Genomic DNA, 12,867 nt, shown 5'->3' with positions numbered 1-12,867 from the left:
TTTTTCCTTGTCAAATATATAAACACTGTTCTAATTGAAGTTTAATGCCTCAGATTTTACAAGATATTTTATTAAGTCTAAAATACAGCTTATCTATTTCCCAACTTATGATTTAAAAAAAAAACTCAGCGATGGAAAGCAATTAAAAAAAAAAAATGTTTTACCTGATTCATTTCAGAGACCAATGGGGAAGATTAATAGATTCTTGTCTGTGCTAAGGATATTTTAAAGTGTCTTTATTTTAGGACTGTTGTATGATCCATTCATTACTGATTCATTTTAATTTACTGAACAATATTTTTTAAGGTTACGTTTTTAGAAAGTTCCAACCATTTTATGATCTAAAACCGTGTTTTGTATCGTATTTCTTTTAAAAAACAATGACAACCTTCTCTTCAAGTACCTTCTGTCCTGCTTCTCTAATACACCCTCTGTATATTCCTGAATGCGTGTGTGTGTATACAGTATATTATACAAACAAAACCATTATGTTCAGACATTATTAAAAATACACCAATACGCTTTTTATGAAATTAATTATTGCTACAAACTGTAGCTGGTAAAAAAAGTAAACCTAAAGAAGCAGAGGTACTCCTTGGGATACATGTATCACTGGTTAAAAACAGATCTAAAATCAAAATTTATATTGCTGCTTTTCATCTAATTGGGAAGATTCCTGGTTTTATCAGGTGTAGCAATGTTTCCAGGCCTGTGGCCTGAGGTGGGTCTGCCATTGTTACCGGTTACCTCTCCAGCCCTTGTGAGCTGTGACCCTGGGTGTGAGAACTGACACATTGACAACTCCGGCATCTTTGTTTGCTTGTTTTATTGTAGATAAGGGGATGGGAGAAGGGAATGAGTGGGATACTCCTTTGGCTTGACTATGTACAATTCTGGGACTTTTATAACATAAATGCCCATTAGCGCTGCCTTGACGCCAGCCGATGCTAGCCAACGCTTACTGATGCTTTGAAGACACTGTATCTCTGAAAGCTGTGCTGGAACTCCGACTTAAGTCCAGAAGATCCAGGACTGTGGAACATTGAACACCTGACACTGCTTGCACTGCAAAGTCACTGACTACTCCCTCCAGCCTTGCACTGGCTTGAGGTAGATTGCTGTGTATTCCTGTACTCGTGACCTGTGTAGGCTTTCCTGGGACTGGTCCCCTCTCGCTTTCCGCTAGTTCTCGGCACACCGGATCCCCCTCAGCTCAACTCAGCACTCTCTGGATTCTCAGGCTGCACCCAAGACATCCACTTCCTCTGACAGGAGGAGAGACAGCCGTCCTCTCCCTCCTGGGACTCTGCTTCCCGGCAAAGACAATGAGTCATGCCCTCCCTCAAACTTATACCCACTCCCAGAATCCTTTGCGGCAGAATCTCCCTTCTGGCGTAGTTACAAGACTGAATGTATCCCTGATTGGGTTTCCTCCACTGCCCTATGAGAAGCCTCTCACAGAGCCAGTGGGGAGACTCCCCCCCCTCAGCAGACCCACCTCAAAGCCATGACACCCTACCAAAAAGAAATCATGGCCCTGCTGTTAGGCAGACAAGGCCCACTATGCATTCACCTAGCACCTACCTGTAGGGTGCTACACCGGTAAGCCAATTAAAAGACTTTCTGAGATAAAATACTTCTGGGCTAGTTGACTGAACTAATATCTCTTCAACCAAATTATCTTTGGTGCCTTTAATATTAAGTGTAACATATCTGTCAGTATGTGGCTAATTTATGTCTAATATAACCACATAAACAGGTATTCATATTTCCTGATGCTTGAGAAAGCAAACAGCTGAGTCTTAGGAAAGAAACCCTTAGACAAAAAGCAGCAATACACATATGTAAAACTAAGAATTACAAAGCTTATAGTGCCCCCTACAAACCAAATGCATGTATTGCAGGTTTTATGACCATAGTTGAACTGTGGTAATAGTGAATTCATTACAGATATTTTCCTCTATACAATCACCATCAACAAATATTTCCTAAAAAGTAATATGTAATTTCTAGGCATAAGAGTGCTGCTTACTTTTGGGCTAGCAGGTGCAGGAGATAGAGAGCCAATGTCATGAACTTTTTCTAAGGATTGTACGCCTAATTTAAATTCCTGGAAAAAGGGGTAAAATAGTGTTAGACTACATGCAAAAACTCAAGATGATCGTCTTATATTATCTACTTGCTAATGTACATTGCACTTTCTCTTCTTGTTTTCTCCATTATTTTCAAAGCTTTTAATGTATGCTTCTATTATAGTATTGCAAATCCCATATTTATCTGAACATTACTGATTGTTTAACACAATACTCCATTGCTTAATAGAAAAAAAAAATAACGTATATTGAAATGGAAATGGCAGTTCATCAGGCACACTTGAAATTAATGCTTTTTGGGCCTCTTTCACAGGAGCCTATTTAAGCGTACGTCGATGTGAGGGCTGTGTTTTGCCTGCATGGGAGGCACAGATGTTATGTGCATCTGTGTGCACGCAGTTTCATTAATCTCAATTGTGATGCAGCGGCTGGATGGACACAGCTGTTGGTTTCTAAACTTTCAACTGTGTAGGAGTGGTTGCGTGTCCTCGAATGCAGACAGTGTGAGTTCGGGGACATGCACCCACACAGATGTCTAATTGGGAACAGCGGCTGTGTCTGTGTAGCTGCTGCATCCTAAATTACGTCAATGGTACTGCCTGCATGTGCATACATGAACACCTGTGCATCCCATGAAGGCGAAACGCATCCCTCACACAGGTGTGCGCTTAAGTACACCCATGTGAACAAAGCCTTTTCATTTTTGTACAAGTTAGGGCCCTTTCACACTGATCATTTCTTCTTCCATTTTTTCCTTACCAAAAAAGGGAGAAAATACATGACCACTAAATCCTATAGAACTCTTCACACCAGCCAGTTGTATATTTGAAAAGTCCTGTATGCTGAATTTCTGGTACATGTTTGGTGCAGTAAAAATGCACCTCCCCATTCAAATGACTAGAAAACACATATAAAATGTGGCCCCGGTTGCGTTTTTGGTGCATTTTTTGAGTCGCATGTCTTCTTTTCACAGGTGCAAAACACATCAGAAATGCGGCAAAAACGCATATGCATTTTACCATGTTTTTGCAACGAAGCAGTGTAAAAGCAGCCTTAGGGGTGCACTGAGGATGTGCGTGTGTGTTTGCTGTTAACCAGAGATGTATAGTAACTAAGTAGAACTACTTCACTACTATACTTAAGTACCGAAAGGCAGTATCTTTACTTTCCTGGAGTAGATTTTTTTCTCCTACTTCCACTTTTACTTTACTACATTTTTTCGATGATTTCAATATTTCTACTCCGATATTTTTTTTTTGTGCTGCATAGTTGCTCGTTACTTTTATAAAAATTACCACTGCCAGAACAGTAGATGGCAGGTTTCATGAAGTTCAAAAAAATGTGTACAATGTCATGTGTAAATCAGCGCATATGAAAATAAATGCTACTGTATGTATAAATAAAATAGTCTACATATCTGCTGTTAAGGGGAAAGAGAACCTCCCCCAACCAAGGAGAGTCACAAGCGTACATAGACCTTTTTTCTGGTAAGAGGCTGATTTTGCTGGAAGTTGAGAGCACAGGTTTTGCAGTTTTGTTTCACTGGAAGAGTCTATTTGGATATTATTTTGCACTTCACTTCATCCGCCGGGTAAGGGGGAAATCCACAAGGTGGTGGGAGTCTACACCTATTATTTGGAATAGCACCTGTTTGATTCCTGCACCTTTGAAAATATATTCATCTTGTTTTGTCACATATATATGGTATTATGGCATTATATATATGGACTTTTTATTGACTTTGATTTCAAACACTCTTCCTTTATTTCATTATTGGAATATATTGTTGTATATCGCATTGGTTTATATATGATTTTGCGCACCAATAAGCTGTGGAGAAAAAAAAAAACATGCAGGGAAGAGAAGGAGGGATGCTTTAAAGGGGGAAGGGAGGGGCATACTTTATCTGTTTTTGTTTACAAAAAGTTACAGCCAAAGGAATTGTGATTGTCCTTTAGGTTAATCATTTGAAATAATAAAAACAATATGATGTTCAAACTTTTGACTTCTTTCTTTAATAACTACATAACACAGTACTTGTACTTTTACTTTCAGTACTTGAGAAGCAATTTTTTTTAAAAAACTACTGGTACTTTTATTTTCAGTACTTGAGTAGCAACATTTTTTAAAAAAACTACTTGCAATACTTAAGTACAAAAAATGTTGAATACTTTAGTACTTCTACTCAAGTCACTTTTTGATAGAGCACTTCCACTTCTACTCAAGTCACTTTTTGATCGAGCACTTGTACTTTTACTCAAGTATGGGTTTCGAGTACTTTATACAAGTGTGCTGTTAACCGTACATTGTATACCCCTGTATGTTGTAGTCTTTAGGGTGCCTATCTAATAGTTTTTTTAAACTATCAATGCCCCCTGCTGATACAACTGCTTGTGGAAGCAAATTCCACATCCTACTGCTCTGACAGTGAAGAACCCCTTACGTATTTTAAGGTTAAACCGTTTTTCCTCTAGTTTTAGTGAGTGGCCACGTGTCTTATTGTATTCCCTTTCTCGAAAAAGTTTGTTCCTTATGCTAGGGTCGCCAGTACAGTATTTGTACATTGATATCATATCCCCCCTCAATCGTCTCTCTCCAGAGAGAATAAGCTCAGTGCTTGTATTCTTTTCTCATAGCCGATGCCCTCCATTCCCCTAATTATTTTTGTTGCCCTTCTCTGGACTCTCTCCAGTTCCAGCACATCCTTCCTGAGGACCGATGCCCAGAACTGGACAGCATACTCCAGATGTGGCCGGACCAGAGTCTTGTAGAGAGGGAGAATAATCTCTTTATTTCTGGAGTGAATCCCCTTTTTTATACATGCCAGTATTCTGTTGGCTTTGCTTGCAGCGGCTTGGCATTGCATGCCACTGCCAAGCCTGTTGTCCACCAGTACCCCCAGGTCCTTTTCCATCTTAGATTCACCCATAGGTTTCCCCCTAGTGAGTAGCTTGCTTTCATGTTTCTGACGCCCAAGTGCATTACTTTACATTTTTCAACATTAAACCTCATCTGCCATGTAGTTGCCCACCCCATTATTTTGTTCAGGTCCGCTTGTAAGGTTTCCATATCCTGCATAGAAATATTGGCATGCTTAGTTTAGTATCATCAGCAAATACTGAGATTATACTAGATATCCCCTCCTCTAGATCATTTATGAATAAATTAAACAGGATTGGCCCCAGGACAGAACCTTGGGGAACCCCACTTTCCACACCCGCCCAATCCGAGTACTCCCCATTAATCACCACCCTCTGGACTCTCCCCTGGAGCCAGTTCTCTATCCAGGTACTCACCCTATGGTCCATACCTACATTCCTTAGTTTGTACAGTAAGCGTTTCTGGGGAGCGGTGTCAAAGGTCTTTGCAAAGTCCAGATACACCACATCCACAGGCTTACATTTATCTAGGTGGCAGCCTAAAGATTTACTGCTGTTCAGGGGCTCTTGGCTTCAGCAAAATGGCAGCTCCGGTAAGAAGAAACAGGAACAATGCTGGAGGCAACACACATTTTGTAATTCTCAGTTTCACATACAGTATGTGGAATGTATGTTCCTTGCTAAAGAACACAATTTTTTTTATCAAGTTTTTATGGGTAAAGTTCCACTTTAAGCTCATAAATCTGCTTTAAACTTACACCAAAAAGGATTGCAACTAGTAGAAAACTAACATGGCAATTATAAATTCTACAGTCTTATACTATTAAACTACTAACAAAAAACTGGCTATTTGGACATACAAAGGATATTGTTAGGAAAACTAAAATAGCTAAATCAGTAACTATAGGTTGTTCAGGTCCGCTTGTAAGGTTTCCATATCCTGCATAGAAATATTGGCATGCTTAGTTTAGTATCATCAGCAAATACTGAGATTATACTAGATATCCCCTCCTCTAGATCATTTATGAATAAATTAAACAGGATTGGCCCCAGGACAGAACCTTGGGGAACCCCACTTTCCACACCCGCCCAATCCGAGTACTCCCCATTAATCACCACCCTCTGGACTCTCCCCTGGAGCCAGTTCTCTATCCAGGTACTCACCCTATGGTCCATACCTACATTCCTTAGTTTGTACAGTAAGCGTTTCTGGGGAGCGGTGTCAAAGGTCTTTGCAAAGTCCAGATACACCACATCCACAGGCTTACATTTATCTAGGTGGCAGCTCACCTCATCGTAGAAGGTTAATAGATTGGTTTGGCAAGAACAATTTTTCATGAATCCATGCTGATTACTACTAATAATACCGTTTTCATTACTAAAGTCCTGTATGTGGTCCCTTAACATCCCCTCCAAAATCTTGCAGATTACTGATGTTAGGCTGACCGGCCTATAGTTACCCGGGATATATCTCGGCCCTTTTTTAAATATTGGTACCACGTTGGTTTTTTTCCAATCAGCTGCCACCATACCCGTCTGTAGACTCTCCTTAAAGATCAAGAATAATGGTCTGGCAATCACCTGGCTGAGCTCTTTAAGAACCCTCGGGTGCGAGCCATCCGGTCCTGGTGATTTATTTATGTTAAGTTTCTCTAGTTTAGTTCTAAGTCTATCTTCTGTTAGCCATGCTGGGTTAGTGTAGCCACCCGATTCTTTTGTGAAGACTGAAGAGAAGAAATTATTTAGCACTTTCGCCTTCTCTCTGTCCTCTGTGGCCAGATTTCCTTTGTCGTCTTTTATGGGGCCAATGTGTTCTGGCCTCGCTTTCTTACTGTTTATTTTTATCTTTTTACTCTCTTCCGCTATATGTCTCTCGTGTTCTATTTTCTATTACATTTCTATTAAGTTGAAAGTTCCTTTAATCCTCTGCTCCCCAGCAGCATATACGGATCTTCCATTTGCTCTCTCTACCGCTCTGCTTGGCTGTAGGGAGCAGAAATGCCATGTGTAAGCTAAAAGGCATTCACATTTTAGCTAACACAGTGCTATGAACTTTCATTGTGTGATAATGTTGGTGTCTAAGGATTATATAGAGGGTTTTTGTGTACCTATAGCTTTCAATGATGGCAACATATGTGGCATACAAAAACCAAATGTTTGATTTGCAAAGACAATGCATGGTACCTGACAGACAGAGATCAAAAGAACTAGACTGGCTCTTCCAGTTAATAGACATATAAAAAAGACATCTGAAATTAGAAAGGCTTCATAGAAAATCTGGTTGTTCTACAAACAGCCAACTCTGTAATGCAGCTTGCCGTTTACCATGGTTACACGTTCACTGTAAGGTTTAGGAACATCTTTTTCGCCCATGCTAGGTTCGGAGTCCTGCAATGAAAGAAGTGATGTGAACAAAGTGATAGAAAACAAGTTGGAGAAATATGTTTTAAAGTCTTCAACAATGTTCTCTAGAATGGCCCACTAGCTACTATGCAACATTTTTATTGAAAACATTTTTTCTGGTTTTCACGTTATGTCGTCCAGCTTACTGCGATCCTTCAGTTACAACCATCCTACCTATGCAAAATGGCATATAACTGTACTATTCATAAGGGTGGTTTCTTGATGGTCATTTGCTATTGAAGAAAATTAAATAACATTCTAATGCAGTACTATGTATGGTCAGCTTAGCACAGCACGCTCTTACATAGATATTACACTGAATTCTTAAAAAAACCTGGGTACAAATGCCTTACTTAAATATATTCCCGATAAGCCAAAAATAATATGATTTCTCTTTATGTCCACAAAATGCCCTAATAAACCTGGATATTACATAGTAAAATATCATAACTATGCAGCACTATGCACCCAGCAGGTCCACCCACTATAGGCTGCCTGCAGAAATTACATAGATCTAAAATAGAAAAAGCACACCAAGGTTCAACTAAGAATACACATGCAACTTGTATTTAGTTATCTTTTTTATGTGGAACTTTAGTCAAAAAATCCTGCTTGATCACTTCAGACTGGCCCCTTTTGCAGGTATAGCTATGTAAAACATTAAAAATAGGTGTATATACTGTTTAAATCTAGTAATACATTGGCTCACCCTGCTCTGCACATGCTCAGTTGCTCTCTATTTATAGGCACTGTGCCCAATTTGTAGAGACTGATCTGCTGCCAGCCTAAAGATTTACTGCTGTTCAGGGGCTCTTGGCTTCAGCAAAATGGCAGCTCCGGTAAGAAGAAACAGGAACAATGCTGGAGGCAACACACATTTTGTAATTCTCAGTTTCACATACAGTATGTGGAATGTATGTTCCTTGCTAAAGAACACAATTTTTTTTATCAAGTTTTTATGGGTAAAGTTCCACTTTAAGCTCATAAATCTGCTTTAAACTTACACCAAAAAGGATTGCAACTAGTAGAAAACTAACATGGCAATTATAAATTCTACAGTCTTATACTATTAAACTACTAACAAAAAACTGGCTATTTGGACATACAAAGGATATTGTTAGGAAAACTAAAATAGCTAAACCAGTAACTATAGGTAAGGTCAATCTAAAACAAAGCTTATGGTATAAAGATGAGGATTTTCCCTACATCTCGCTCATCTTGTTCTTGGATACAATCTCTGGCACTAGAACCCAGCTCTCCAGCCATGGAAGGTGCAGAGTTTTCAGATGCCATTCCATCTTTAGGCTCTTTATCAGAGGAACCAGGTACAGGCTCTTCTTTCTGTGCAGACATTTCAGCTGGAGAAGAACAATGCGCCAGCTCACACTCTCCAGCCTGGAAAGTCTCATCAATGCCCACACTGGAGTCTTGGCCGGCTTGTGATGAAAGAGCAGCGGAAAGGGAAGATGGATGTACATTCCCACTCCTCATCAATCTCCTCTAGAGAAATTGATGATAAATATTTCTCTATGTTATAACACTACTACACAAGTGCTCAGTAAGAACAGAGGGATAAAAAAGCACTCAAAACAAAAACACACATTTAAGCACAACCAGAAAATATAAAAAAAGTTGAAATTCAGCTTGAAAGAATTTGACAGCTCACATCAAACAACTGGCATTTTGGTATATGAATGCAAAATATGATTAGCTATAAAAAATAATTTGTGACGATACTCAAAGTTTGGAATTCATCCCTGATATTCTGCTGCTCCACATAATTACTCATTATACAACTGTTAATATACTACTTTATGGAATACAGTGATGCTAATCAGTTTATTGCATTCATATAGATACCATTTTTCTACAAGCTTTAATAGATCTTAAATTGGCTAAAAATAAAAAGCCAATTTGTGCTGCTAGTCTAATCAACATGGACCTTTATAAGACTACTGGGAAAGTCAGGTGAGTTTACAAAGCAGTGATGGTCAAAGTAAGGATCACACACATGCGGGAGGTCCATGTCAATACTACTAAGTGGTATCATGCCCAATGGAACCTCTTTCTGGCTCTCCTCTTCATCCTCAGATTTTCCAAGGTTCTGCAGCTCTGGATCTGTGCCCTCTTCTGTGCAGCTCACTGCAGCAGATTCCTCTTTCTGTTCACTCTCCTGGGTGATACACACAAACAGATCCCCCATGCCTTTTCTAGACATACTCATTGTTCAAACCAGCTTATTATTTAATCTTTCAACTAGTCTAAATTGAAGCAAAACAAAAATGTTAACTTCCAAATAGCATATTAAAATGTGTCTAACATCCTGCATAGTGGTTACTGCCTACATCTAAAGTTGAACTTTGGTCCGGACTGTTAATGCTGCATTTTTACTGTCTGTACCGGTAGATCCGAAGCCATGCCTTCTTGGTATGGTGGAGGATTATTCACCAGATGCCAACGTTCGGTTGGCACTGTCTAGGGCTTTGTTTCAGGCCCGGAAGCTCATTTTGCAGCACTGGACGTCCCCATCCACTCCCACGCTGGAGATGTGGGTGCACGCCACGGGAGCTACTCTGCGTTGTGAACGCATGATATATCAGCATAGAGGTGTACCGATAAGATATGAAAAAATATGGGGTGGGTGGCTGGCACAACCGGGCCTGGCCCCCGCGGACCTGATCCTGGACCGTTTGTTGCAGTAATGCCCTACTTTTTTGGTGTGGGGGTGGGAGGGGAACTGTATGTTGTGCCCTGGGACCATGACGGGGTAAATGGATGTATTTTGCTGGGGATGTGCTCTTCTGGGAATGCTTTACCTAATATGTTTTGCAAGAGAGTATAGTTTGTGAAGCCTGTGAATTCTTGTTTTATTCAATAAAATTTGTTTCTGATTTAAAAAAAAAAAAAAAAAAGTTGTACTTTAGGCAAACGGCTATACACACACAGATGAAACATGTAAAAAAGAGTCCTTGTACCTGCCAAAGTAGAGAAGTAATTATGTCTATCCACCCCTGAGATTTACACAGCCCTGTCCTGCAGGGAAGGACTCAATCTTTCTTTGCTGCACTTACGTCACCCACAGGTCATTTCTCCCACCCAGTCTGTGACTGGATAGTAAAAGGACATGCAGCACATTGATGAGCTGATCTGTCTGTGAGTCTGCTGTCTCCTCTTATTACCAAGTCCCTCATCAGCACATGAACACTGCAGTGACTCCTTGTGCTGCGTCCTTCTCTTTTAGGCAGATCTCTGCTTGTACAGGGACTAAACTCCAAAATTCAGGTAATTTTATTCCTTGCTTTATCAGGTGAGAGGCTTCATTATATAATTTGTGTTAGTTTACTGTTGCCTTATCTAGCCATTTGTAATAAAGTTGTAAGGAGAAAGGAGAGGGGGGTTGAGAAAAGTCACAAGGCTCCCTGTACTAGCATGTAGCAATCTGCTCTTGTTCTGGAATAGTAGATTGTGCAGTCCTAATGGTAGCTCTGGAATTAGTGCTTGTAGTAATAATAATAATCATCATGTAACACAGATGATTGCTCATGTAGGCCTAGAACAAAAAAAAAATGGATTTTTGTACTTACTGTAAAATCCTATTATTTCTCTATCGTTCATCGACAGACGCAGCTCCATATCTTCTTTAGACCATTGGGTTATGCTCCTCCCAATGGTCTAAAGAAGATATGGAGCTTCGTCTGTCGATGAACGATAGAGAAAACTGGATTTTTCTACTTACCGTAAAATCCTTTTCTCTGAAGTTCATCGACAGATGCAGCTCCATATCATCTTTAGACCATTGGGAGGAGCATAACCCAATGGTCTAAAGAAGATATGGAGCTGCGTCTGTCGATGAACGATAGAGAAATAATAAATTACAGTCCCATATTCAGTCATTTTCTTCTTTGGTTGGTATGGTATTATAATAACTGAAAATTGTATATTTGTTCCAGGGAGGCATGCAACATTTAACTATAATGCAGGGCTTCTGTGTATGTTTGTGTAGCACCCCCCTAGGTAGGTGCTAGAGAAAAAAAGTATCGTTTTAAATCCTGTCTGCTTACCAGAGGGATTTCAGGTAAATCTACATTGTTCTCTGCCTACGAAAGCAGGATCTGTTAGTGAGGTCTGCGCAATGTGCTCAGATGCAACTGAGCCTGTCTTCAGAGTGTTTCACACTGGTCCAATAGGGAGGCATGTTGGACAGTGGGAGGAAACCTGACAAATGAGTGCACAGGTGTTTAATACAGCCCTGGTTATTTTGGCAGAGGAAAGTGCCTCAGTGCATGCTGGGATACTGCATAAATGCCAGGAGCACATGTGCTAGGGCTCTTTTGTCTGGATAGTGGAGTCCTGGAGGGAGGGGGCAGCAGCCTCCTCCTCTGTAGAGGTGCCATGTGGCCTCAGGTAGTCGACCTGAGGGCCTAAGGAGAGTTAGAGAGGAACTGAACCCAGAGGTCCCGTGAAGCTGACTGGAAGGAGGAGACATTGAAGGATCTGATTCTGCAACACAGTGAGTACAGATCTGTGTCAAGGGGCCTGACCTGAGGGGGGCCACCCCTGCAGCTAGAAGAGTCAGTGGATGGGTATCAGTACAGGGGATGCTAGTGAGTGTCCTGAAGAGAATGTAGATCCCCAAGTATATTGCTGGAGAGAAAGAGCAAGCAGACTTAACCCTTTCCAGTATGGTTCAAGCACTGCAGCTGCTTCCACAAGCAACCTGGTGAGGCCAAGTGAGAGTTGTCCTTATCCAATGTACATAGTTCCAGTTGGAGTATCCCACTATTCCCCTCTCCCATCCAAGTTCCAAAGTAAACACCATACAACCAACACCCCTGGACTGTTTATTGAGCAAGGAGCCATTGGGAGTAAGGATGAATGTGAGAACTGTACCTTAAGTGACTGTGTGCTGGTAATCAGAGCAGGCCCAACAAGTCATCATGCAGCAAGCCCTACAGGGACAGTGCTACACTAGTAACATACAGTATATTACAGAAATGACAATGCAGACAAAATAAATGTGTATGATACACGGTGAAAAGAGAGCTAATCCATGTGGAACAGTTTAGTATTAACACTGGTGTTTGGAATACTAAAGCCTCGTACACACGCAACGATTATCGGCCGACCGATCGTCAGACTTTTGTCCAAGTTGTGTTTTGTTGGTTGGAATATGCCTAGACTGCACACGAATTTTCTCGGCCAACAAAATTCTACTTCAGAAGTGATGTCATGTGTTGGTTAGTTTTCTTTGTGTTTTTTCTTCACTGAGCATGCCCAGACTTGCTCATCAGATTTTTGTCTGCCGAAATCTGTACTGACTGACGGAAAATCGTCCGTTGTGTTGACGGCCAAAAAAAAAGTCGGAGTCGGTTGTCGGAAGCATCATACTAACAAGCCGAAAATCGGCCGATCGGACGTTGGCCGAAAATTCACGGCCAATTATCGGCGCGTGTGTACGGGGCTTAAGGGGTCGATTTACTAAAACTGGAGAA

General features: G+C 40.7%; 1 protein-coding gene across 3 annotated transcripts in view; it reads right to left on the bottom strand.

Moving 5' to 3' along the window:
* CEP164 (centrosomal protein 164) overlaps nt 1-12,867 on the bottom strand; it is a 191,117-nt gene that overhangs the window by 135,225 nt on the left and 43,025 nt on the right. Inside the window, exons 8-11 of one of the 3 annotated variants that reach the window (XM_082273782.1) lie at nt 9,387-9,548; nt 8,582-8,875; nt 7,298-7,360; nt 2,033-2,110 (exon numbers count right to left, since the gene is read on the bottom strand). In XM_082273782.1, coding sequence (XP_082129908.1) covers nt 2,033-2,110; nt 7,298-7,360; nt 8,582-8,875; nt 9,387-9,548 — 597 coding nt within the window. The remainder of the gene's footprint in view (nt 1-2,032; nt 2,111-7,297; nt 7,361-8,581; nt 8,876-9,386; nt 9,549-12,867) is intronic. The other 2 variants (XM_082273783.1, XM_082273784.1) reach the window with 2 other exon arrangements.

This window comes from Pelophylax lessonae, assembly GCF_965119305.1.
Source record: "Pelophylax lessonae genome assembly, chromosome: 12".
Taxonomy (NCBI): Eukaryota; Metazoa; Chordata; class Amphibia; order Anura; family Ranidae; genus Pelophylax; species Pelophylax lessonae.
The sequence above is the reverse complement of the archived record's forward strand: the minus strand, read 5'-3'. Positions and strand labels throughout refer to the sequence as shown.